The 27,122-nt window shown below is 44.8% G+C and overlaps 1 protein-coding gene across 6 annotated transcripts in view; it reads right to left on the reverse strand.

The window, feature by feature from the left end:
* LRRC7 (leucine rich repeat containing 7) overlaps positions 1 to 27,122 on the reverse strand; it is a 597,872-nt gene that overhangs the window by 156,533 nt on the left and 414,217 nt on the right. For 5 of the 6 annotated variants that reach the window (XM_082265612.1, XM_082265611.1, XM_082265609.1 and 2 more), the window contains exon 12: positions 406 to 535. The exons of the other annotated variant lie outside the window; for it this stretch is intronic. In XM_082265612.1, the coding sequence (XP_082121738.1) occupies positions 406 to 535 (130 nt within the window). The remainder of the gene's footprint in view (positions 1 to 405; positions 536 to 27,122) is intronic. 6 annotated transcript variants of the gene reach the window in all.

Raw genomic sequence — 27,122 nt, forward strand, 5'->3', positions numbered from 1 at the left:
AAAAGGTTCTCTTGAACTTAGCTTAATTGAAGGTTAGGCTAAAAATGTAGACTTGTCCGGAGATGGACTTTGAAAGGTAAGTGCAGTTTTTGCGCCCTTATATCTTACTGCTTCCTTCTCTTAGTTCTAGTTCATGTTTTGCAGCAACTCCCTGGGATATCTTCAATGCATGGTCTGCCTGGAACCACATAGCCTTTTTCCTGAACTCTTTGAAACTCTGCACAGCTCCACCTGGGCCTTCACACTAAAGACTCCATTCACGTCAAGGGAAATACCCAACTGCAGCCTGCCAGTATTCTGAAGTTCCTACCAATACGATAAAAGCACTTCCATGCACCTTTTATTAAATAAGGCTGCTTAAGTAACCACTTCTGCCAATTACTTCCACCATAACCACTGACTCACCTCCCGCGGCAGCTCAGTAAGAAAGTTCTCATCCACGGCCATTGTACGGAGATTGTGCAGGTACCCAATGGTGGGAGGCAGGCTCTCCAGCTCATTACAACTGCAATCAAACTCTTCTAACAAAGATAAACTGAAATTTTAGAAGAAGATTTATTGAGCAAATACCAGGGCAATGATAACATCTACTTCAATATATTTTACCAGGCAGAACAGGACAGACGGGAAACAAATACAAACACCAGCAGCAATTCATCTTCTCGCAGTCAGTGAATGAGAGGTGATGGTCAGTAAGACAATGAGGACTGAATCACAGCATTAGAAAATCAGCTAATGGATGTAGCTATAGCCAATAGTGTTTATGAAACAACCAACCTACCAACTCGTGGCCATTCAGACTGCCAGCCTTCAGGGCAAGAACATTAAAAAGGAAAAACACTGCAGCCAAAGTAAAGGCTGGAACACTAGGAGAATTAATCCAATTTGTAATCATATTATTTAAACATTTGCAATGGTAAACCAACATATGTCTAATTACAGCATCAGGGGGGCCACAGCATGATTAAGAGTCGGTTCACACTGGGGCAACACGACTCTGTACTACTTCGGGGGCGATTGTGCATTCCCATGCACCACGACTTCGGAGCGACTTGCAGGGACTTCACATAATGGAAGTCTATGCAAGTCGCTCCGAGGTCACCCCGAAGTAGTACAGGACCCTTTTTCTAAGTCGGAGCGACTTGTGTCACTCCTATTAGAACGGGTCCTGTAGCGGTCAATGGACCGCGAGGGAGGGCGACTTGTCAGGCTGACAAGTCGCGCTAGTGTGGATCGGCTCTTAAGTGTATGTCTGGGCAAAAAAAACAAACATATTTAGTACATCTCTTCAATTTTTGTTGCATTGTTGCATGCAAAACATTGTTACATAATTTGTTTGGTTGAAATACGACACAAGTCCATCTAGTTAAGTCTATAAAAGGGGGAAAAAATCATACAATCCATTATACACAATCCTATACCCACAGTTTGCTCCAGCGGGGGGAAAAAAATTCCTTCCTGATCCCCCAAGAGGCAATTGGATATTCCCTGGATCACTTTTAACTATAAATGTTAGTATCCATTTGTAGTATGTACATCCGAGATAGCAAGGATAACTTGCCACACTTTTGTGGCAGTAATGAATTGTAAGTCTGTTACCTTGCTGCACATTTTCACTGGCAAGTTGTACACTTGCAGAGTATTTAAAGCACAAGTTCTAGTTGACACTTTTCCAATTTGTAGCAAATTTGTGTGGCAAGTGCCTAGCAAGAGCAAAGTTGCAGTAATGAGTCTACAGCAAGAGCTCTGCAAGTCCCAGTGACCTGTGGTGGGATGACTATTGCACAACATAACTGAACCAGAACTTGCAGCAGACTTACAGAATATTTGCAAAGAAAGTTGATCTTGAGTCATGCAATGCGGACTTGCTGCAATCGTGCAACAAACTTGTGAAGCCTGGCAGGTCTAGCAATAGCTTAGCAAGTCATTTTCAAACTTGCAGCTCAATTTCTTGCTATTTAGGATTTAGGAAATAATCCAATCTACTGAGCTGGCCAGAACCATTGTAACAATGATCAGTGCATCACGGGGGAAATCCACAGGTTTCTGCAATCTGTTCATCCAACCCCAGGTCCATAGGGACCTACGGTTATTGGACTAGTGGAAGAAAACATTAGAGTGCAAAAGGTTGGTGTTAATGCTCCATCTACAAGTCCCTCTGTGGCAAATGGGACTTATAGCCTTTCTATTCACAGATCCTGTAAATGGCTCTGTGAATGGAGGATGTGACTGTGTGGGTGGAGCTACACACAGCTGCTCTGAATCCAAAATAAAGCAGAACCCTGCTGGTAGAAAAAACTCAGAGACTCAGGCAAGTGGGGGGTGGTTTACAGGTAGGGGTTTCATGTTATACCCTACATATGGGTGAACCAAGTCGACTAACCACAACAGAGGATTGGACTACCTTTAGCCAATTAAAGCAATAAAACAAATGCACCTGTACAGTTATTCATATTTTTGCACAATTCAAAAGAATCTGTAGTAGGTGTGAGTCAATATAAATGTATGTGCCAGAAGACAAGCACTGACCATCAGGATCAAGCAAACTGGAAAATATGTTTGGAATTTACAGCATAACCTGATGGGGAGTGTACCAATCTATTGACAACTTAGCCAAAATGCAATTTCCAGTAAATGGTCACACTGAAAATTAAAACAACTTAACACCACTTTCAAATGTTCACATCGGTTAAAAAAAAGAACATTGCATATAGGTGGCATAACGTAAAACTCCAGACAAGCAGGTAAATGCACAGTTGAAATACATATACTGTAGATTATATATTTATCTGCCAAAGAATTTGTAGGTCTGTTCAGTAAGCCTGGTTATTTAGGTACCTTCACCAGACAGCACAAACAGTTTTTGGACCTCCCTGCAGACTACACAGCAGCTCAACAATACAGCCTGGTCCAGGACCCACCCCCATCCTGTGACTGGAGAAGAGCACAGTGATGTAATCTTTGAGTACTCCTTTCTAGTAAGCATGTTTGGTGTTTTACTTATAGCAGTGTGGAAAAAAAATAGAGTTTTGACTGGCCTAGTGTCCGGGTGCCAGGAAACCAGACCACACGGGGATGCAGGTAAAATGAAGCAGTTTATTTGAGCAAACAACAATAAATGCACAGCAAGAGTGAAGAAGTGAGAGCAGGAACAAGCTGGGGTCAAGTCCAGAAGCAAGTAATCATCCAAGCCGAGGTCAAGTCCAGAAGGGTGTAGTCTACTGCTGCCAGGTCGTCTGCCAATGTGGGATCATCTGCTGATGTGGGGTCGAGAGCCAGGAGAGTCTTCAGCCAAGCCAGGTCAGACACAGAGGAACACGAAGAACAGAAGACTGCTAGCAGAGATACACCTTTTAGCACAAACGCAAGGGCAAGGACTGCAACCCATCAGGTGATAGATATAGTCAGGTGTGCAGCATAATTAATCTGCGACACCCAGGCAGCAGGCAAGCGATGATGCAATCACAGTCTATAAGAGGCAGAAATCTGCACATGTCCAAGATGGCTGCTAACAGGTGGGCAAGGTAAGACCTTGACGGTACCCTACCCTCAACGGCCCCTCCTCCGCAGGGCAAAAACGGTTTCTGAAGCAAGGGAGCATGGAAAGCGCGGAGAAGAGCGGGAGCATGAACATCAGCAGAGGGAACCCAGGAGCACTACTCAGGACCATAAACGTTCCAGTGCACCATGTATTGAACCTCACCGCGGAACAGACGAGAACCCTAGATGCTGCTAATCTCATTCTACTCATGATTGCCCATGGAAATGGGATGAGGGCGAGGAAGTGAAGAAGTATAGTGATTGCAAACCAGTGGCTTCAAAAGTGACATGTAAAAGATATTGGAGATACGCATGCCAGGGGGAAGACCAAGGGCATAGGCCACTGGGTTCACCTTTGGAGGATGCGAAAAGGCCCAACAAAATGGGTGCCAGTTTTGGAGTGGGCACCCTGAGGTTGAGATTACGGGTGAACAAGCACATCCTCTCCCCGACCTGGTACGAAGGAGCAGATAAACGTCTCCGGTCTGCCTGCAGCTTCTGCGCTGTGCGTGACCCACAAAGATTCTTGAATCTGCACCCAAGAGGAACAGAGGACACGAAGATGATCCTCCACAGCCGGGAGGTCCTGTGGCGAGAATGACTCAGGAAACACAGTGGGATGGAACCCATAATTGGCTATGAATGGAGAATGAAGACGAGTTGATGGCAGAGTTCCTGGCAAACTCTGCCCAGGGAAGCAGATCAACCCAATTGTCATGATAGTCAGAAATATAGCAGCCGAGAAATTGCTACAGAGTTTGGTTGGAATGCTCAGCGGCACCATTGGACTGCAGATGGTAGGCCAAGGAGAAGGAGAGTTGATTATCCAACTGGGAGCAAAAGGCGCACCAGAACCTAGAGACAAACTGCCTCCCACGGTCCGAAACAATCTCCTTAGGCAACCTGTGTAAACGGAAGACCTCCCTGGCAAACACTGAGGCAAGCTCCTCAGTGGTAGGCAGCCTCTTAAATGGAACACAGGATAACAGGTCCACAACCATGAGGATAACCATGTAACCTCGAGACGCGGGAAGTTCCACAACAAAATCCATGGCCAGGTGAGACCAGGGATGATCCCCATTGGTAATGAGAAGCAGTAGGCCCAAGAGAAAGTGCCGAGGAGATTTGTTATGGGCACAGACCGAACATGCAGCAACATATGCAGCAACATCAGTGCAAAGAGATGGCCACCAGATATGACGGGAAATAGCCCTGGACATCTGGTTCTTACCAAGATGACTGGCAGTCTGATGGGCAACCTCTCAGGTGCAAAACATTTGCCAGCAGGACTCTCTGTGGGAGAATCAGGTTGGGCAGCCAAGATCTGTTCCCCAAGTTGGTGCAGATGGCACGCAGGATATGATCTGAAGGTATGACTGGTGGACAACTCAGAATACTAGTGAAACAAGGCATCAGCCTTAACATTCTTGGAGCTGGGCAAATAGAAGACCACATAGTTAAAACAAGACACGAATAAGGCCCATCTGGCCTGATGAGGTGTGAGCCTCTTGGTCTCCGAGAGATATGTCATATTCTTATGATCGGTGAGAATGAGAACTGGAACCACAGAACCTTTGAGGAAGTGTAAACATTCTTTGAGAGCCAGAATAATGGCCAAGAGCTCTCTGTCTCCAATCTCAGAATTACATTCAGCTGGAGACAGCTTCTTGGAGTAGAACCCACAAGGAAGTAAGGGTCCATCAGGTGTCCGATGCTGAGACAGACACACCCACCTCTAGAACAAAGGGCAAAGCAGAAATGGGATGAGACAGAATGGGCGCTAAAGCGAAAGCAGACTTGAGGGCCTTGAAATCTTGGATGGCCGCAGGCGTCCAATTGTGAGAATTGCTGCCCCTCTTGGTTAGATCTGAGATAGGTTTGGCTAAAGAGGAAAAGTTTCTGTTAAATTTTCGATAGTAGTTGGCAAACCCACAGAAACACTGAATGGAACAGAGACCACTGGGGCGAGGCCATTGTAGAACAGTCAAAACCTTCTGAGGGTCCATGGAGAACCCTTCAGCAGAAATGATGTAGCCCAAGAAGGTAACCTGAGCCAACTGGAATTCACAATTCTCAAGCTTACAGTAAAGCCCATTCTCACGTAACCGTTGCAGCACCTGTCTGACATCCTGGTAGTGTAATTCAATGGAGTCCGAGTAAATCAAGATGTCGTCCAAATAGACTACCACGCATTGCTGCAACATATCCCATAATACATCATTGATGAACTCCTGGAAGACAAGCCAAAGGGCATAAGTCGTAATGACTGGTTCTGGTATTAAATGCGGTCTTCCACTCATCGCCCTCCTTGATCCTTATGAGGTTATACGCGGCCCTTAGGTCAAGCTTGGTAAAGGCCGTTGCTCCCTTGAGGCAGTCAAACAATTCAGTAATCAACGGAATTGGGTATGCATTCTTGACCGTGATGCGATTTAGGCCTCTATAACATTTACGAGGAAAAAAAACGGCACCCGTTGGAGAAGCAGCCTTGCGAATGTGCCCCCGGCAAGCGCATCCACAACGTACTCCTCCATGGCCCTATTCTCCGCAACCGAAAGAGGATGGCACCAGGTTGCAAGTCTATGGCATAATCGTACAGACGACGAGGAGGAAGAGTACCAGCACGCACCTTTTCAAATTCATCTTTATGCTCACGATATTCAGTAGGCAATACTAAATCTGAGGAGGTACAAAGTACCTTAACAGGCCCATGGATACAAACAGCGCCACAACTGTGGAGATCAAGAGAGGATCTCAACAGACTGCCAATCAAAGGTTGGATTGTGTTTCTGAAGCCAAGGGTACCCCAAAACAACGAAGTAGTGCAGGGATAAAATAACCTGGAAACAGGTCGACTCCCTGTGAACAGCCCCTATTGCCATAACAACTGGAACAGTCTCCTGGGAAACCTGTGCCGGTTGCAGGGGTCTGCCATCAATCGGCTCGATAACTAGTGGAGAAACATGAGGCTGCAAGGGTATGGAATTCACAGTAGCAAAGGTAAAATAATCCTCAGCACCGGAGTCTACCAACGCCTGGGTAACCATGAACCCAATGCCCAGGAGAGGACAACTGTGATTAGCAGTCTATCTTTATGGGAAACCGGGGACGAGGAAATTCCACCTAAGATCTGCCCCAGACAGAACCTTAGGTGCGAGTGTTTTCTAGACGGGTCAGACAAGATTTCAGGAAATGCCCACCAAGACCACAATACAGGCACCAGCGCTCCCTCCTCCTAAAGGCCTGCTCAGCCTCAGAAAGGCAAGTGAACCCCAGCTGCATGGGTTCACAGCCAGACGCACCATCCCCAGGATGCGTGGGAGGTGAGGGAGGAATGGGTGGAAAAAAAAAACGTAGAAGCCAATCTGGTAGGAGGCTTCCCCAGGTGCTCCTTAAATGATGGTCCAGCCTGGAATCAATCAAAATCAAAAAGGAAATGAGAGCCTCAAGCTCTTCAGGGAGATCCTTAGCCGCAATCTCGTCCTTCAATGCATCAGAGAGACCATGAGAGAAGACAGCCACCAGAGCCTCATTATTCCAGCTCTCCTCTACTGCTAGGGTATAAAATTCAATGGCATACTCGGCAACGGTTTTTATACCCTGTTGAATGGACAGTAGCTGAATACCCTATGAAAGGAGGCAACAAAACTTGGGTAATCGAGTTTCACAGGATTATCGTTCTCCCATAAGGGATTCACCCATGCCAAGGCCTTGTCCGAGAGCAACAAGATTAGAATGCCCACCTTGGACCTATCAGAAGGAAACACCTGAGGAACCATCTCATAATAAATGCCAACTTTGTTTCGGAAGCCACGACACTGACTCGGTTCACCCTCATAGCGCTGCGGAAGGGGGGCTGAACCAGTCATCCCTCTGGTAACAGCGACTCCAGCTGCAACTGCAGGAGCGGCAACAGGAGCAGGTGCAACAGGAGGAACCACCAGCCTAGCAGCACCAGGAGCAAGGTGCGCTGTGCATGCAAGCAACGTCTGCAATGCCTGAGCGAACTGACCCAAAAGGTGGTCCTGTTGATCGAGCCTGGTAACCAGCATCAGAAGCGTAGGAGTATCCTGCATCGTCAGGATTCATGGCCCTTGCATATTGTCAGGGTGCCAGGAAACAAGACCACATGGGGATGCAGGTAAAATAAAGCAGTTTATTGGAGCAAACAACAATAAACGCACAGCAAGAGTGAGGAAGTGAGAGCAGAAACAAGCCGGGGTCAAGTCCAGAAGCGGGTAGTCATCCAAGCCGGGGTCGAGTCCAGAAGCGGGTAGTCATCCAAGCCGGGGTCGAGTCCAGAAGCGGATAGTCTACCGATGCCGGTTTGTCTGCCGATGTGGGATCGTCTGCTGACGTGTGGTAGAGAGACGGGAGAGTCGTCAGCCAAGCGAAGTCATACACGGAGGAACACGGAGAACAGAAGACTGCTAGCAGAGATGCACCTTGGAGCACAAAAGCAAGGGTAAGGATTGCAACCCATCAGGTGATAGATATAGTCAGGTGTGCAGCATCATCACTGTGCGACGTCCAGGCAGCAGGCAAGTGATGATGCTTTTAGAGTCTATAAGAGGCAGCAGTCTTCACATGTCAAAGATGGCTGCCAACAGAAGGGCAAGGTAAGACACTGACACCTATGAGGATGATGTCTATATTATGTCTATATTTTACAGTATAGGTTTTGTGATTTTTTTTAAACTAATATATAAAAATTAGTTGTTTTAGGATTAAACATCAGTCTTCTTGTATAAACATTTCTCAGGCAAATGCCACTGGAACAATGTTTGTACATGCTGTCTTCTACATTGCAATGCAACCAGGAAACAGATACTATTGTTGTATATTGGGCAAATGTAAACGATTCAATGGGCTATGTACACATTTGTAGCTGCTCCCATTGTTTTAGAGGAGTTCTGATCAAACACTGCACCCAGGGTACGTAAAGTCAACAATAGCTTGACTTTTTGACATATTTGACCTATGGCAAGTATGATACTACAGTGTAATCTACAGTTTGAAAATGTTTCTCATTAAAAAAACTGATGTAGAAAGGAAGAGGCAAAGAGATATGCTTACATGGGAATGGCTACCAAAATGTTCTAAGTAAAAGGCCAGTATTATAAGCTGAAAGGGGGCTCCATAACAAAATGACATTTTTGTTGCAGAAGAAGCCTAAAATCTGACTCATATCTTATGGCTCGTTTCCACTGAGCTTTCTGGTACGGTTCGGTTCGGTATGGTACGCTATTTATGCCGTTTCCACTATAATTGGTACCCTAATTCCGAACCGTACCGTACCACTTTTTGGTACCCTTTCGTTGGGGTACCAAGCACATTAGTACCGTACCAACAGGGTGGAGCTACACTCTGCAGAACTTTGATTGGTTGACAGAGAATCGTCTATCAAAGCTTTCCTGCTACACCATGCCTAACATGAAAGGGTACTATTGGCAGTGGAAACGCAATGTGTACCGTTCCGAACCGTACCGTACCATACCGTACTGAACCGAACCGTACCATACCACTCAGTGGAAACAAGGCATTAGTGTAGACTTCTGTGAAAATCAGTGAGCCAATCACACAAGCAGGAAATGATGTTTCTGGGGGGCGTTTTGTACACATTCTGTGTACAGAACACCTCCAGGTAGCCAGATGGCATTGCAGTTTCAGAAAATTACAGTGGCTGCAAATTGAAAAGGAAAGATATTTTTAATACCATTCAATCACAATATGACTTGTGCCGCAATTGTATACACTATATTATTTTTTCTTCATTTTCTATTTTTTTTTCCCTATGAAAAGTGGAGTTACCCTTTAGGCTTTGACACATAAAACCTGGAAGCTGATTGGCTTCTCTGCAAAGCTGAACCAGATTTTACACTCCAGTTTTATTAAATCCCCCCCTGTATGTCTTATATTGTTTTCTTAAAACTTTATCAAAAAGTTTTGATGTACAGCATTCTTTTTTAGTAAAAGTACATTAATAAAATACAGGGGTTTCTGCTTCCTTGCTTTAATGTAAAGTAACCTAAAAGAGACAAAGCAAAACAGCTACTTACATATCTTATTTGTAAAACTATTTTGTAACTAATTTGTAACTGGATTGAACTGTATTTTTTATACCTTCTAGTAACCAACTTGTAACCAGTCATCAGGATTGGCCAATGATGGCTAATGAATGCCAAATCTAAGGAACTTGATCAACCAGTAGCCAAAGAGGGCATTAACCACTTGCCGACCGCCGCACGACTATTTACTGCGGCAGTCAGCCCCTCACAGGCAAAGCGACGTAGGAGTACGTCGCTAGCCTGTGAGGGTCTAGGGAGCGAACACGTGCACCTGGAGGCGCGCTCCCGCTCGCTCCCCCCCGCGCGTGTGCCCGGCGGACCCGATGTCTGCCGGGCACTCGCGATCGTCAGTTACAGCGGGAGAAAGGCAGGCGGCTAATGTAAACAAAGCCGCCTGTCATTCTTCCCTGTGTAAGAATGGAGATCATACGGTTCTGATATGTAGGACCGTTGATCTCTGTTCTTACACATCAAGCCACATCCAATCACAGTTAGAAGCACGCCCCTAGGGACACACTTAACCCCTCCCTCGCAAATAAAGTTAACCCCTTCCCTGCCAGTGTCATTTTTACAGTAACTGCATATTTATAGCACTGATTACTGTCACTGGTACCCCCAAAAGTGTCAAAAATGTCTGTCAAGGGTCCGATCTGTCCGCCGTAATTTCGCAGTCCCGCAAAAAAAAAAAAAAACGCAGATCGCCGCCATTACTCGTTAAAAAAAAAACACCAAAAATGACAGAAATCTTTCCCTTAGTTAGTAAACGCAATAACTTTTGCGCAAACCAATCAAAATACGCTTATTGTGATTTTTTTTTTACCAAACACAGGTAGTAAAAAACAAATTGGCCAAAAATTAAAAAAAATGTAGATTTTTACATTTTTTTGGGGGGAATTTCATATAAAAAATGTGAAAAATATTGTTATTTTTTCAAAATTTACGCTCTTTTTTTGTTTATAGAGCAAAAAGTAAAAATCGCACAGGTGATCAAATACCACCAAAAGAAAGCTCTGTTTGTGGGGAAAAAAGGAAGTCAAATTAGTTTAGGTACAGCGTCGCACGACCGCGCAATTGTCCATTAAAGTCGCACAGTGCCGAATCGCAAAAAGTGGCTTGGACGTAAGACAGCAAAATCCTCCGGTGGTAAAGTGGTTAATACAATACAGGGGGTTTCTGCTTCCTTGCTTTAATGTAAAGAGACAAAGCAAAACAGGTACTTACATATCTTCTTTGTAAAACTATTTTGTAACTGGATTGAACTGTGTTTTTCGTACCTTTCTGTAATTTGGCTTTCCAGCTAACTTGTAATCAGTCATCAGGACTGGCCAATGATGGCTAATGAATGCCACATCTAAGGAACTCGATCGACCAGTAGCCAAAGAGGGCATTAAAAGAATCAGAATGGAGCTCCATCGATGTAAATCTTCAACCTCAATAAAAACCTCAACCTCAATAAAGTGAAATAATTTATTCATTTCTCACTATCTAGATGCACCGAAGTATAGGAGTAGGCGTTCCGTAGCCAGTGCTGTCTTAGAAGAAAAAGGTGTCATGGGCTTGTCTGGGATCCAAACTCATAGAAATTCTCCTCATAAACAGAGTATTCATGAAGATTACTTATTATACTCTGTCAGACCGTACTGCGTCTGCCAGCATTCCAAATGAACAGTGAATATCACGAGGTAAATCGAAGCATGCTTCAGTGAGTAACCTGCTGAGCTATTAATATGTCACTGTACACCCACATCTTCAGATTTATGAGACTGTGCCATGATGATAGAAAAGAAAAAAAGAGGGCCTGTAAGGAGCACGACCAAGGATTTATTACATACGAACATGTCTTCATTAATGACATTTCCACAGTATGTCTCGCCATCGCTCATTCACAGACGCTGTCTAATAGGGGGATTAAAAGGAAATGATAGCAATTTAATGAGGCTGTGGCCTATTTTTTTTTTTTTTTGGAGGGTCTTGTTTACCATGTTTTATTACCATGCTACAGACATCCTTTGTCTATACAATATTGATGGGTACTAGATATAGATATAGGCCCCTTTCACACATGCTGTCTGTCTTTCATCCATCTGTTGACAAATGAAAAACGGACATCAATGCATCTCTATGGAAAAACGGATGTAAATTGATGATCAACCATTTACATCAGTTTAGATCCACATCCGTCATCATCTTTCGTTTTTTTTCAAAGCTCTATTTTTCTTCCGTTAACCACTTCCCGTCGCTGCACTGCCCATTTACGTCGGCAGTGTGGCTCTCCCAGGCAATATCACGTTAACCACTTTACGTCTGCTCACAGTAATACTACTGCGGCAGAGTGGCTCGTTATCGTCTGACGACGTAGTATTAACCTCGTCAGACACTCCCCCTTCTGGGCGGCGCTTGCGCGCCGCCGGAGGCTCGCTCCCGCTGTTTTCATTCACAGCGGGAGTCGGGCCAGGGGAGGAGCAGCGGTGATCGCCGCTGCTCTTACCCGATCGTCGGGGATCGAGTCTGGAGGATCTCCATAGTGACAGGGAGTGACAGATCGGACTGTTCAGCATAGCTGGACATCCGATCTGTCCATGACTCACTCAGTCACCTCCCCCCCTACACGTCAGTAAGCACCAGGCATACATTAACCCCTCCCTCTCCAATAAAATTAACCCCTTCCCTGCCAGTGTCTTTTTTACAGTAACAGTGCATATATATATAGCACTGATTAGTGCAGTAATGTCACTGGTACCCCCAAAAGTGTCAAAAATGTCAGTCAAGGGTCCGATCTGTCCGCCGCAATGTCGCAGTCCCGCAAAAAAAAATCGCAGATCGCCGCCATTACGCGTTAAAAAAAAAACACCAAAAATGACAGAAATCTTTCCCTTTGTTAGTAAACGCAATAACTTTTGCGCAAACCAATCAAAATACGCTTATTGCGATTTTTTTTACCAAACATAGGTAGCAGAAAACAAATTGGCCAAAAATTTTTTAAAAAATTGGTTTTTACATCTTTTTTGGGGGGAATTTCATATAAAAAAATGTTAAAAATATTGTTATTTTTTCAAAATAAACGCTCTTTTTTTGTTTATAGCGCAAAAAGTAAAAATTGCACAGGTGATCAAATACCACCAAAAGAAAGCTCTGTTTGTGGGAAAAAAAGGACGTAAATTTCGTTTGGGTACGGCGTCGCACGACCGCGCAATTGTCAGTTGAAGTCGCACAGCGCCGAATTGCAAAAAGTGGCCTGGACGGAAGACAGCAAAATCCTCCGGTGGTAAAGTGGTTAAAAGGCGTCATCTGCCTGGGAGGCCACTAGGAGGCGAGCGCACGCCGCCGGAGGCGAGCTCCCGCCCCTGATCGTCAGCGTGGAAGCCAGTGCGGGTGTCAGGTGGCTCCGATCGCCGCTTGACACTGGCAATCGTTCCCCGCTGACAGAGAAGGACAGACGGCTGATGTAAACACAGCTGTCTGTCATTCTCCCTGAATTGATCACAGATGTCATGTGATCCTGCTATATAGGATCACATGTCTCTGTGATGACTTCACAAGTCCAACCCCCATACAGTTAGAATCGCGTCCCTAGGGTCACATTTAACCCCTTGATTACCAATACTGTTAACCCCTTCCCTGCCAGTGTCATTAAACGGAGTTCCAGCCTTTTCACTCACCTGTCCAACGGTCCAGCGATGCGGCCGCCCGAAGCCTCGATCGTCTTCCCTCTGGTCTCGGGGGCGCCGGCATCACTGCTGTGGGCACCCGGCTGTGACAGTTTGCGGCTTCACAGCTGGGTACCCACTGCGCATGCGCGAGTTGCGCTGCACATCTTGATTGGCCGGCAATCTTCTGGGACCTCTGACATGTCCCAGAAGATTGCAGGGAGGGAGGGGGAGAGGAGAACTTCCGTTCAGGGCGCCGCGGCGCTCCGAGCGGAAATGGGAGCGGGTACCTGTCAAAACTAGGTACCCGCTCCCCCCCCCAAAAAATTACATGCCAAATGTGGCATGTCAGGGGGTTAGAATACCTAAAGCGGAAGTTCCACTTATGGGTGGAACTCCGCTTTATTACAGTAACAGTGCATATTTTTAGCACTGATTACTGTAGTAATGTCACTGGTACCCCCAAAAGTGTCAAAAATGTCAGTTAGGGGTCCGATCTGTCCGCCGAAATATCGCAGTTCCGCAAAAAAAAAATCGCAGATCGCCGCCATTACTAGTAAAAAAAAAAAAAAAACAATAAAAATGACATAAATCTTTCCTGTAGTTAGTAAACGCAATAACGTTTGCGCAAACCAATCAAAATACTCTTATTGCAAATTTTTTTACCAAAAATATGTAGCAGAAAACAAATTGGCCTAAAATGTTGATTTTTACATTTTTATTTGGGGAATGGTATATAGCAGAAAGTGAAAAATATTGTTTTTATTTTTCGAAATTGTTGCTCTTTTTTTGTTTATAGCGCAAAAAATAAAAATGGCACAGGTGATCAAATACCACCAAAAGAAAGCTCTAATTGCGGGAAAAAAAGGACGTCAATTTCGTTTGGGTACAGCATCGCACGACCGCGCAATTGTCAGTTAAAGTAATGCAGTGCCGAATCGCAAAATAGGGCCTGGTCATTAAGCAGCAAAATCTTTCGGTCTTAAAGTGGTTAAAAAAACAGTTAGGACGAAAAACGGATGTAAACTTACAAACGGTCAGTTTTTCATCCGTTTTTGCATTGGTAGTGGATGTAAAAAAAAAAAAACTGATGAAAAACTGAAGAAAAACGGATGAATAACTGATGAATACTTCATCCATTTTGACGTGACTGAACGTCACACTGTAGATACAGAAGAGTGACCGCAGAAAAAAGAACAAGTGGTCCATCAAGTCTGCCTCAGTTTTATATATATATATATTTTGAGTATAACTTTATGTTTGTCCCAAGCATGTTTGAATCCAATTACTGTTAACTGACTCACTACCTCTGCTGGAAGTCTATTCCAAGCATTGACTACTCTTTCAGTAAAAAATACTTTCTAAGATTGGCTTTGAACTTTCCTCCTGCTAGTTTGCGGTCATGCCCCATTGTTGCGGATCTTGGCTTTATGTTAAAGATATTGCTCCCCTGAACCCTTTAAAGTGTTTGTTACCCCACAACTTCATATTTCTGCTATGTATGAAAAAGTATCCTGTTTTATTTGTATTGCTTCCTTTGTGTGAACTCCCTGGTGTTCCTGCCAGTCCCTTTGCTTTCCCATTATAACCTGACCCCACTAAGCAGGGGAGCACACCAGGGTCAGTTCTCTAGCTATGCTGGGAATTCAGTGTACTCTCCTCCAATGATCAGACTTGTCCTGACATGCCCCTCCTGCACATACATTCTCTGGGAAGCTTAGTGTCCTGCTGTTTCTGCTCTCCCCAGCTCTTATGCAGATGAGGACAGAGGAAATGTAATCACTTCTAAAAAAGGGAAACGGTATTTACAATGTTTTTAAATATCTATTCACAAATGTTTTGCCTTTCATTTCTATTTTCAACTGAATAGATTGTTTTACAAGGTGATCCTTTACAATCACTATAATGCATTTAAGTGCCAGTTCACACATATGCGATGCGGGAGCCCTGCGAATCCACTGTTTCCCGCATCGCACCCAACTCACAGGCAGTTCACACTGCCATATGCGAATTGCTGGGGGTGTCAATACAAAGTTAAACACACCCCCCAGATCAGTTTGCATATCGCATCTCTAATAAAGTTAACCCCTTCCCTGCCAGTGTCATTTTTACAGTAACAGTGCATATGTATAGCACTGATTACTGTAGTAATGTCACTGGTACCCCCAAGAGTGTCAAAAATGTCAGTCAAGGGTCCGATCTGTCCGCCGCAATGTCACAGTCCCGCAAAATAAATTGCAGATCGCCGCCATTACTGGTTAAAAAAAAAACAATAAAAATGACATAAATATTTCCCTTAGTTAGTAAACGCAATAACTTTAGCGCAAACCAATCAAAATACGCTTATTGCGTTTTTTTTTCAACTAAAAATATGTAGCAGAAAACAAATTGGCCTAAAATGTTAAAAAATTTTGATTTTTACATTTTTTTGGGGGGGAATTTCATATAAAAAATGTGAAAAATATTATTTTTTCAAAATTTTCGCTCTTTTTTTGTTTATAGCACAAAAAGTTAAAATTGCACAGGTGATCAAATAGCACCAAAAGAAAGCTCTGTTTGGGGGAAAAAAAGGACGTCAATTTCATTTGGGTACAGCGTTGCACGACCGCGCAATTGTCCGTTAAATCCACGCAGTGCCGAATCGCAAAATAGGCCCTGGTTGCCCGGGACAGTCCCGCATTTGGAGAGTCTGTCCCGGGTCCCGGTCACCCTCATTCCGGGACAATGCAGTGTCCCGGAATGATCTGAGCCCGTGAGCCGCCGTCCGCCGACCGTGAGAACACGTGCAGCTGCTGCCGCACTGCCGCTCCGCTCCCCCACCGAACCGGCAGAAAGGAAGAGGAAGTGCGCGAGCATTCATAGTGCATGTGCTGGACTGTACCATGTCCGCTGGATGAGGGAGGATGGCTGGGCTGTTACTGTACCATGTTAGAGGGCGGGCTGTACAAGACAATTCGAGCAAATACGAGAGCAGTGAGCAGAGGAGTGTAAATGAATAGAATGTGTCTGCTGTGCTGTGACAGATAGTAGTCAGTCACTTCCTTACTCGGCATCGCATAGTGTCTGTCCAGTGTGTGTGGCAGGCTCCTCCCCTCCCTTGCTGCACGCAGTGCGCGGCCGAGTGAGAGTCACGTGACGTGGGGGGCTGGGGCAGTAATGAAGAAGGCGACGATGAGGCAATACCTTAAGGGAGGACCCAGAAATAGGGTGGAGACGCCTGTCCGGGTGTAGGGCCTTAAAGATGTATTTGCACATTGCAAATCTCCTGTCTAAACTAATTGGCAAAAAAAAAGTATAAAAAAATCATCTTTTTTTTTTTTGAGTGGGGGATTAGAGGGGGCGGGGTCCCTGAATGGCAGTTTAGAGATGTGGTCACCCTAGGCTTAAGTGGTTAAACTGATAGCAAAGCTGGAGTTAGGCTTTAACATGGTTGCTGTAGTCCTTTGAATGTTCTAATGCTATGACTGGCTAAAGACCCATAAATACTCCAATGCTCTGATTGGCTACTGGATGGTTTGTTCCAATGATTTGCCTGGCTACAAGATAATCAAATCCTTTGAATATTTGCTCTGACTAGATCCATTCTACTGTAACCTCGGAATGTTTCAACTCCTTTGGCTACCATACTGATTTATATTTGAACATCGTTATGTTCACAGAAAAATAAATTCTGTATAATAGATGCTTAAGCTCCAAAGAAACACATTAACATGCCTGTGACTATATGTGGCAAACCTTTCCCTTAATCCCTTCAAGCCTAAGGGCCCTTTCACACGGGTTGTCCAATCAGGTCTGCCTGTCAGTTTTTCAGGCGGACCCGATCAGACCCTCCAGTCTCCCCTTTGGAAATGCGGGTGTCAGCGGAGACATGTGAGCGGACATCCGCCACTATCCGGTCCTGTCCCCAAATACCAGATGCATGGTGGTCCTATTTTCCATCCATCTGGCGGATCGGATATGATCGGGTGAGAACGGACTGCCTGATTTCCCCATAGGGGAGTGCGGGACTGTGTCCGTCTCTGCTCTGCACAGCAAGCCTAGATGGACCTGTCATCCGCCTGCTGAGCAAGCAGATTCCATTCCACGGAGTTGCCCGTGTAAAAGGGGCCTAAGGGTAAAAATGCCTAAACCCAATTTTGCAACTTATGTTAGTAAAATCGTACATATCATCACAACTACTTTGTTCATCCAGGTGGATAATAGCCTTGTTTTTTTCAAGACAAATTGGGCTTTCATTTGGTGGTAAATGGTAATAGATATGTCCTGATTTTTTTATATTATCAAAGAAAAACTGGCCCAAAATAGTAAAATGTAGCTGTATATTTCCTTCCACTACTATAACTTACCATCAAAGAACAACCCAAAATAAATTCTCCCGCTCCTGATGATTGTAGCGATACCACACATGTGTATGTTAGTTGTTGTTTGTACCCGTAGCACAGCCCAGAAACAACAGTGCATATTTTGCTTTTTTTATCCCACCAAAAACACACCGAGACTAACTGGCACTGATACTAATTTAACCACTTGCCGTCTGCTCACTAGAGCTCTACTGCGGCAAAGTGGCTCTTGTAGGTCTGATGACGTAGACCTTACTTCGGCAGACACTCCCCCTTCTCCCGGAGGCTCTCTCCCGCTGTATTCAGTCACAGCGGGAGTCGGGCCAGGGGAGGAGCAGCGGCGATCGTCCTCTCCAATCCTCCCTAAACCTCCTAGTTTCTACCTCCTTTGTTACCTCCTCCCATGCTCGCCTCCAGGAGTTCTCCGGAGCCTCTCCCATCCTCTGGAAATCCCTGCCCCAGGATGTCCGGTCAACTCCTACCCTGTCTGCCCTTTAGGCGACCCTTGAAAACTCACTTATTCAGGGAAGTCTACCCCACCTCCACCTAAAAACTATGCCTGAGTCACCTCCATCAGATCATCGCCTGCAGCTATTACCTTTTGTACAACCTCTTTCTCCCTTTAGATTGTAAGCTCCACGAGCAAGGCCCTCCTATTCCTTCTGTTTTAAACTGTATTGTAATTATACTGTTCCCCTTTATATTGTAAAATGCTGTGTAAACTGTTGGTGTTAAATAAATACTCTATAATAATAATAATTATATTATTAATAATAATAATAATAATTGGATCCCTACACAATGGCAATCGTGCATGCCAAACCGCATGGTGGCATGCCACCGTACAGTTCGGTGCAACGCAATTTAAAAAAAAAAAAAGAGTAGTGGACTTATTTTCCCATGTTTCTGGCAGATAAGGCAGCCTATTGCAATGAATGGACTTCTCTACACGCACAAATCAGCGTGACCTGTTTTCAGCAGACAGTGCTGAAGCCCGCTGTCGGCTGACGTCACAGAGCCGATCCAGGCTGGGGAAAGACCATGACAATGAAGTCGGGATCCACTCACATGGCTGGACCGACAACCGGCTCAGCCTCAAAGCGAGCCATTGAGAGCCTGAGCTGGCCGCTCCCGCCACCTCCACAGTCCAGCGATCCAGTAACTGCAGGGGGGAAGGGAGGCAGGGTTACTTCACCCTTTAAAGCCTGCAGCCATCAAAGTGATCTAGCAATTCCACCGGACCTTTTCATGTGCATTTGCCCATATCTAGAATACTACAGCAGCTTGTGCATTCCGATTGCGCCAATCTCTCCCCCCTTTCCGTGACTGACAGTCACCAGCTCTCTGCTCAGGAAGCCCTGAGAACTGAGGAATCAGCCGTGTTTGATCACTCGGTTCTCAGTCTTAGAGCCGGCAGGGGACAGTTACAGCATCGGCCACCTAGGTAAGTATAATTCTGAAAAAAAAAAAAAAAAACATACTTCTCTTTTAATTTTATAGTCCTATTTTCTGGAGATTACTCAGTTCTGTTCTATTATACTCAGTTTTTCTCATAGGAATACATTACAAAATATATTTAGGTAGCCAATGAAAACTATTACTTATACCTTCACAGTTCTGATACTATCTATGGCTAACAAAATGCAACAAGCATGCGAGGGAATATAAACCATGCCGGAAAAATTTAAATCATAAACTAAATATACAAATAAAGAAAAAATAAGGAAAAACATTGCATATTCCGTTAAAAATTCATATGGATAGAAGAAGAATCCTCTGCAAACAAAAAAAGCCTTGCCAATCTACGTCTAGATTTGTATCTTCCCAAAAATAACCCAATAGTTGGTTGTAATGGGCCAGCAATCCGAAGATCGCCATGAGCCGACAATGACTCATTGGCACCAGACAAACAGAGTTCTGCCCACACAGTTTACTAATGGTTTGCAAAACACCTGAGGCCACTGACACTGCCAGAAATAAAAGTGCATGCAAAGCCAACACTTTTTTTTCAGATTGGATAGAGTAGAGTAGGGATGGTTAAAAGAGAAGTCCAGCCTAACACTAAAATCGCTACATCTATAGACATCCACAATCCAACACTAACCTATCTAGCTCTGTAAAGAAGAAATCAATATACTTACGTATTTTTGAAGCCGCTCCAGTCTGGTCTCCAGCGGCGGAAGCTCGGTAGAGGACACGGCCGACAACGGCTGTGAAATGAATGGGAAGTGAGGTCAACCCATAGACTTACTATGGGGCTTCTGTTGTCAGCTGTGTCCTCTTCACCCACCTACACAGGGAAGCCGCAGATGACAGCTCAGTGTGGGATCGGGTCAGATCGGCGTCATTAAAGATAAGTGTAGCACTACTCCCTTGGGAGCTGCCGGTTACGGATTCCCCCGGGTTACCCTTAGCAACAACTTGACAATAAAGCATGTTCAAAGCTAAATTAGATTGTAAGCTCTAACAAGCAGGGCCCTCTAAATCCTCCTGTATTGAATTGTATTGTAACTGTATTGTCTTCCCTTATATTGTAAAGCGCTGCGCAAACTGTCGGCGCTATATAAATCCTGTATAATAATAATACTGATTTCTTCTTTACAGGGCTAGATAGGTTAGTGTTAGATCATGGATGCAGGGCTGCTGATAGGGGGGACCACCAGTCCTCCTGTAGGGGGCCTGGGCACATAGGGGGGCCCAAATAGCAGAGGAAATCGGTGCAGTCAGGCGAAGGGGCATTTCCTGAAGGATGCTTTGTGCGGCTCTCTGCAGCAGCTGAAAGCCTGTTTCTCTTCCTCCCGCTTTCAGCTGCTGCAGGGAGAGACACAGACACAGGGCATCGTTCCTGTAATTGCCTCCCCGGCCCTCTCCCAGTTCTGTTTGTTTTTGATCCCCCCCGTGTGCCCCCCTGTCAGTCTGACACCCCCAGACTTTTAAACATTGTAATAAATAATTTTTATAAATTGTACAAATAAAATAAAAGTTTTTAAAATGTAAAAAACAATTAAAAAAAAAGGCTAATTCACACAGGTTCTCGGTTATATTTGTGTCCCCTAATAATGATTTGTGTATTTTTAGTGGAAATATTGCTTTGATATATTTGGAGGGGCCCTGCCAGGTAGGCTGTATGGGGCCCCATGATTTCTAACAGCAGCCCTGCATGGATGTCTATGGATGTAGCGATTTTAGTGTTAGGCTGGACTTCTCCTTTAAAATTGAACTCAGGGCAGACAGCTAAATACACAGATGAAATGCAAATATGGAAGCTATTTTACCTGCCAATGAGTTTGTATTTCTAGCCATCCAGTCCTAAGATTTACACAGCTCTGCCCCACAGCACAGTCCTGTCTAGCAGGGAAGGAGACCCCATTTTTCTCTGCTGCAGTTCAGGTGTCCTACTGCCTCCCAACAAGTGACAGTCCAGTAGAACGCAAGGGAAGCTGTCACATGATTGAAATCCTGCCAGCGTCAATCACCCAAAGTGTGAGTGTAAACTCTCACATATACCTAGTGAAGTGAACAGCCTCAGATGATACACAGGGATGAAACAAATCTCCCTATATAAGTTTTATTTGTATATCTGATGGCTTCAGCTTTCTACACTGTTTAGAAAGTGAACATCGTCTTAGAATATTTTCTTCCTGTTCCAGCACTGGGTTTTTAGTCTTGGCATACACTGTGTGACAGGTGATTGGAGGAAAGGCACACTCCCCCCTGCCACATAGGCAAAGGAAGAAAAAAACATTCAGAGCTGTGCTGTGAATAGACCAGCTCTCTGCTAATCTATCTCTATGCACCCACCCTGACACAAACTTCCAGCTGCTTTTATCTCCTGTGTTGGAGAACTTGTCAGAAGTTATTATGCTTGGGGGCGCGGGGGGGGTTCGGGCCTGGGGATCCGGGTCTCACCGGCCCCTTCAGCTTCCTTCCTGATCCTTCCCTCCCATCCTCCTTCCACCTTTTACTTTTTCCTCTTCACCCTGTGTTTCTTGCTCCCTTCCTCTTCCATCTGTGCATATCTGCACTTTTTCCCCACGACTGGGGTCTTCTGTAGTTTCTATCCCTACTACTTGTTCATTCCCTGACTGACTCTATGGTTTGGAGTTGTCGTTTCCTGCTCCTGCTCTGTACAGGAGCCCGTCCGTCCGTCGGTACTACCCTGGTACCTGACAACTATACGTTTTCTATAATTGAGGTTGTTTACTCGTTACTCAATCTGCCAATCTTTGCAACATGTGATATATCTGTTACTTCGCACTCCCAGGAGGGGAATGCTTCCACCTTTCTGTACCCATTTTACTGCTACTGTAACATTTGGTGGAGTGCTATTTATGGCGCTGTTGTCAGATTTTACTGTTTCATTTTTACCTGATGTGCCTTAACTCTGTTTGTATTGCAACCTCTTACTAAATAAAGAAAAAAAAAAGAAGTTATCATGTTGATAACAGAGGAACAGAGCAGCAGAAAAACACGGGACTTAGGGCTTTGGGGAGTGATAAGTAAACACTACAGATATATGTGCCCAGGTCAAATTTCATGAATGGGGTTTACATCGACTTTAATATCACTTGCTGGGGTTTTGCATTTTTAACATGCTGCAGACAAGTGCTTTTAACCACTTTAGGACCGCTCACTGTGCTGCTACTGCGGCAGGTCGGCTCCCCTGGGTCCAGCGACATAGACCTACGTCGCTGGACTCCTAGTGGTCTCCGCGGCGTGTTGTGTTTAGACACAGCGGGAGTCGGCCGGATGAGGAGAGGCGGCGATTGCCGTCTCTCTTCCCCGATCGCCGGGGAAAGTGTGAGAAGATCCGCCCGCTTGTGTAAACAAAAGCAGACGGATCTTCTCTGTGACAGACAGGGAGAGATCACAGGATTCAGCATAGCTGAACCTGCGATCTCTGTCTGTGTCACAGAACCCCCTCCCCCCACACACGTCAGTAAGCATGAGGCATACATTTAACCCCTTGATCACCAACAGTTTTAACCCCTTCCCTGCCAGTGTTATTATTACAGTAACAGAGCATATTTTTAGCACTGATTACTGTAGTAATGTCACTGGTCCCCCCCAAGAGTGTAAAAAATGTCAGTTAGGGGTCTGATCTGTCTGCCGCAATGTCACAGTCCCGCAAAAAATCACAGATCGCCGCCATTACCAGTAAAAAAACAATAAAAATTACAAATCTTTCCTGTAGTTAGTAAACGCGATAACTTTCAAAATACTCTTATTGCAATTTTTTTTACCAAAAATATGTAGCAGAAAACAAATTGGCCTAAAGTGTTAAAAAATTATGATTTTTACATTTTTTTGGGGGGGAATGTTATACAGTACATCAGAATGTGAAAAATATTGTTTTTTTTTTTCAAAATTGCGGCTCTTTTTAAAAAAAATTAAAAATCGCACAGGTGATCAAATACCACCAAAAGAAAGCTCTATTTGTGGGGGAAAAAAAACTTAAATTTAATTTGGGTACAGCGTCGCACGACCGCGCAATTGTCCATTAAAGTAACGCAGTGCTGAATCGCAAAATATGGCCAGGAAGGGGGTAAAATCTTCCGGTCATAAAGCGGTTAAAAATACGCTCATTGAGAATTTTTTGGTCAAAGACATGTAGCTAAATACATTTTGGCCTAAATATATGACAAAAATTGAATATATTGGATATTTTTTAACTGTCAAAGTAGAAAATGTCAATTTTTCGCAACATTTTTGCTCTTTTTTTATTAATATCGCAAAAAATAAAAAGCGCAGAGGTGATCAAATACCACCAAAAGAAAGCTCTGTCTGTGGGGAAAAAAAAAGAACATTTGGGTACAGCATTGCATAACCGCGCAATTATCAGTTAAAGTTGCACAGTGCCAAGTTGAAAAAAGTGGCCTGGTCATTGAGCAGCCAAATCTTCCGGGGCTAAAGTGGTAAACAAGCCAACTCCCGGCTTTAAACCCATTGCCAACCGCTCACTGATCTGGTACTGCGGCAAAACGGCTCGATTCCGTCCAGCGACGTAGACCTACGTCGCTGGACTCCTCACCTTGTGGGAGGCTCGCTCCCACTGTATTCAGTCACAGCGGGAGTCGGGCCAGGGGGGGAGCGGTGGTGATCACCGCTGCTCTTCCCCGATCGTCGGGGATCGAGTGTGGAGATCCGCCCGCTTGTGTAAACAGAGCGGGCGGATCTCCTAAGTGACAGACAGGGTCAGATTGCAGAATTCAGCATAGCTGAACCTGCGATCTGTCCCTGTGTCCCTCAGTCCCCTCCCCCACACAGGTCAGTAAGCACCAGGCATACATTAACCCCTTGATCACCAATAAAAGTTAACCCCTTCCCTGCCAGTGTCATTTTTACAGTAACAGTGCATATTTATAGCACTGATTGCTGTAGTAATGTCACTGGTACCCCCAAAAGTATCAAAAATGTCAGTCAAGGGTCCGATCTGTCCGCCGCAATGTCGCAGTCCCGCCATTACTCGTTAAATAAAAAAAACAACAAAAATGACAAAAATCTTTCCCTTAGTTAATAAACGCAATAACTTTTGCGCAAACCGATCAAAATACGCTTTTTGTGATTTTATGTAGCAGAAAACAAATTGGCCTAAAATGTTAAAAAATTTGAATTTTTACATTTTTTTGGGGGGAAATTTCATATAAAAAATGTGAAAAATATTGTTATTTTTTCAAAATTGTCCCTCTTTTTTTGTATATAGCGCAAAAAGTAAAAATCGCACAGGTGATCAAATACCACCAAAAGAAAGCTCTATTAGGGGCAAAATAAGGACATACATTTTATTTGGGTACAGCATCGCACGATCGCGCAATTGTCAGTTAAAATAACGCAGTGCCGAATCGCAAAATATGGCCTGGTCAGGAATAGGGTAAAATCTTTTCATGGGATTCCCATGATTAACCATTTAAGGACCGGGCCTATTTCGGACACTTTTTGTTTAAAAGTTAAAATCATTTATTTTTGCAAGGAAAATTACTTAGAACCCCCAAACATTATACATTTTTTTTAGCAGAGACCCTAGAGAATAAAATGGAGATTGGTGCAATATTTTTTTATCACACCATATTTGCGCAGCAGTCTTCCAAACGCAATTTTTTTGGAATTAAAAAATTAAAAAATAAGAAAACAGTCAGGTTAGCCCAATTTTTTTCTGTAATGTGAAAGATAATGTTACGCCGAGTAAATAGATACCCAATATGTCATGCTTTAAAATTGCGCACGCTCGTGGAATGGCAACAAACATTGGTACTTAAAAATCCCCATAGGCGACACTTTAAAGATTTCTACAGGTTACCAGCTTAGAGTTACAGAGGAGGTGTAGGGCTCAAATTAATGCTCTCACTCTAACTCACATGCGTGGTTTGAACACAGCTCACATATGTGGGCGGGACTTGCGTATGCGTTTGCTTCAGCACGCGAGCTAACGGGGACAGGGCGCTTTGATTTTTTTTTTCCTATTTATTTTATCTATTATTTTTAAACAGTTTTTTAAAAAAAAAATAAAAATTGTGACCATTTTTATTCCTTTTACAAGGAATGTAAACATCCCTTGTAATAGAAATAAGCATGACAGGACCTCTTTATTGTGAGATCTGGGGTCAAAAACACCTCACATCTTCACTAAAAAAGAAAAACAAGAGTCATTTTTTTCATGATGAAAAAAAACTGGCTCTTTAAATCCGTTGCTAGGAGACGACGTTTGACGACGCTCCGATCTTCCAAGACCATAGAGTCGAGTGGGGGCCATCTTGCTGCCTGGAGGAGCGCGGACCGGATTGTTTTCTCCGCTGCCGGCGGGTCACGTAAGCGGGGAAAACAACCGGGAGGCGGCGGGAGGGGACCTCTCCTGCCGCACCGTAAGGGTGATCACACCGCTGGGACCGCCCTTATCTGAAAGAGGACCGCCGTCAGTTTAAAAAAATACCGGGGTTATGGCAGCTATTTGCTGCCATAACCCCAGTATTTAACGTCAAAGTACCGATGTATAACTGCAGCTGGCGGCCCGGAAGTGGTTAAGAGGCAGAGGTGAAGCGAAACGCGTTGGAAGGGTGGCCTAGCGGGAGCCCAGGCTGAGGATGTCACTTCCCCATGGGGGGTGGATGTGCGGCACCGGGGATCTTTTCTCTCTTTTCTCTAGTAGTCTCAGGAGCCAGGACGAGCTCCGCTCCCTCACCAGCACTCCGGCAGCAGCAGACGTATTTTATCCCTTATACCAGGGGTGTCAAATTCCATTTCATCGTGGGCCACATCAGCATTATGGTTGCCCTCAAAGGGCCGGTTATATCTGTAAGATTAGATGTCCAAAGCAACCCACGCCCCCTTACATGAGATGTCAACCCCCCACCATCAGAAGTCAAGAGTCACCCACCCTTCCTTACATCACACTGCGCCCCCTTACCTTGTGCTGCTGCCAGGAAGAGGATGCAGGTAGATCTGGGCAGAAGAAAGTGCAGGGTCTGGAGGAGAACCAGTGGAGGGCTGGAGTCAGCTTCCAGAGTCTGCTGCATGCTGTGACCAGGGGGGGCAGAGACAAGGTGGTGTTGCGGCTGCACAGAGAGCTGAAAGAGTTCTGTCCTCCTCTCTGCTGCAGACTGCTGAGAAGAGGTGTGGGGGGGGGGGCAAAGACAAGCCTTTCTGCAGCTGCACAGAGGAGTGCAGGATCTGGCAAAGGAGTTCTGTCTTCTCTGCTGTTGACTACTGAGACAAGGTGGGGGCAGAGACAAGGTGGTGTTGAGGCTGCACAGAGTGCTGAAAGAGTTCTGCCCTCCTCTCTGCTGCAGACTGCTGAGAAGAGGTGGGGGGGCAAAGACAAGCCTTTCTGCAGCTGCACAGAGGAGTGCAGGATCTGGCAAAGGAGTTCTGTCTTCTCTGCTGTTGACTACTGAGACAAGGTGGGGGCAGAGACAAGGGGGATGCCGCAGCTGCAGGAGAGGTTCGAGGGCCACATGGAGTGGCCTGGGGGGCCGCATTCGGCCCGCGGGCCTTGTGTTTGACACCTGTGCCTTATACCATTCCCTGAATAAGCTAAGCCTGAGCATCACACTACATCAGAGATCCCAACAAAAAAGCTGGTAAGATCAAAAATAAATAAATAAATAAATCCCTGATTTAAATATATTCACACTTTACCCAGCGTGTAGCAACTGCAATCAATAAGTTAGTAAGATCGATGCAGAATCAATATTAACACTGACACATGGATGTAATAAACTCATAAACAGCAATAAAAACCAAATATATGGAAATAGTATATCTGTGCGGAATGTATATTAACATTTTCTATAGGAATTTACGGTAAATCAATTCCCCAACTTTACATAAACAACAGAATAAGAGGCGGTTTAAGTCAGACTGACAGCGCCGAACGCACCCGGCCTGCGTACAGAATTATCCGCTGTGTTTATTGTGAATTTCCAGCGCCGAATGCGAACAGAATTAAAAGCCTCCCGCGGCGGGGTGTATGGCGGAGGGCATTGTGCGAGCCGCGTCCTTTTCTATTTTACAATGTATCAAAACACAAACTG

The sequence above is a fragment of the Pelophylax lessonae genome, assembly GCF_965119305.1.
Source record: "Pelophylax lessonae genome assembly, chromosome: 8".
NCBI lineage: Eukaryota > Metazoa > Chordata > Amphibia > Anura > Ranidae > Pelophylax > Pelophylax lessonae.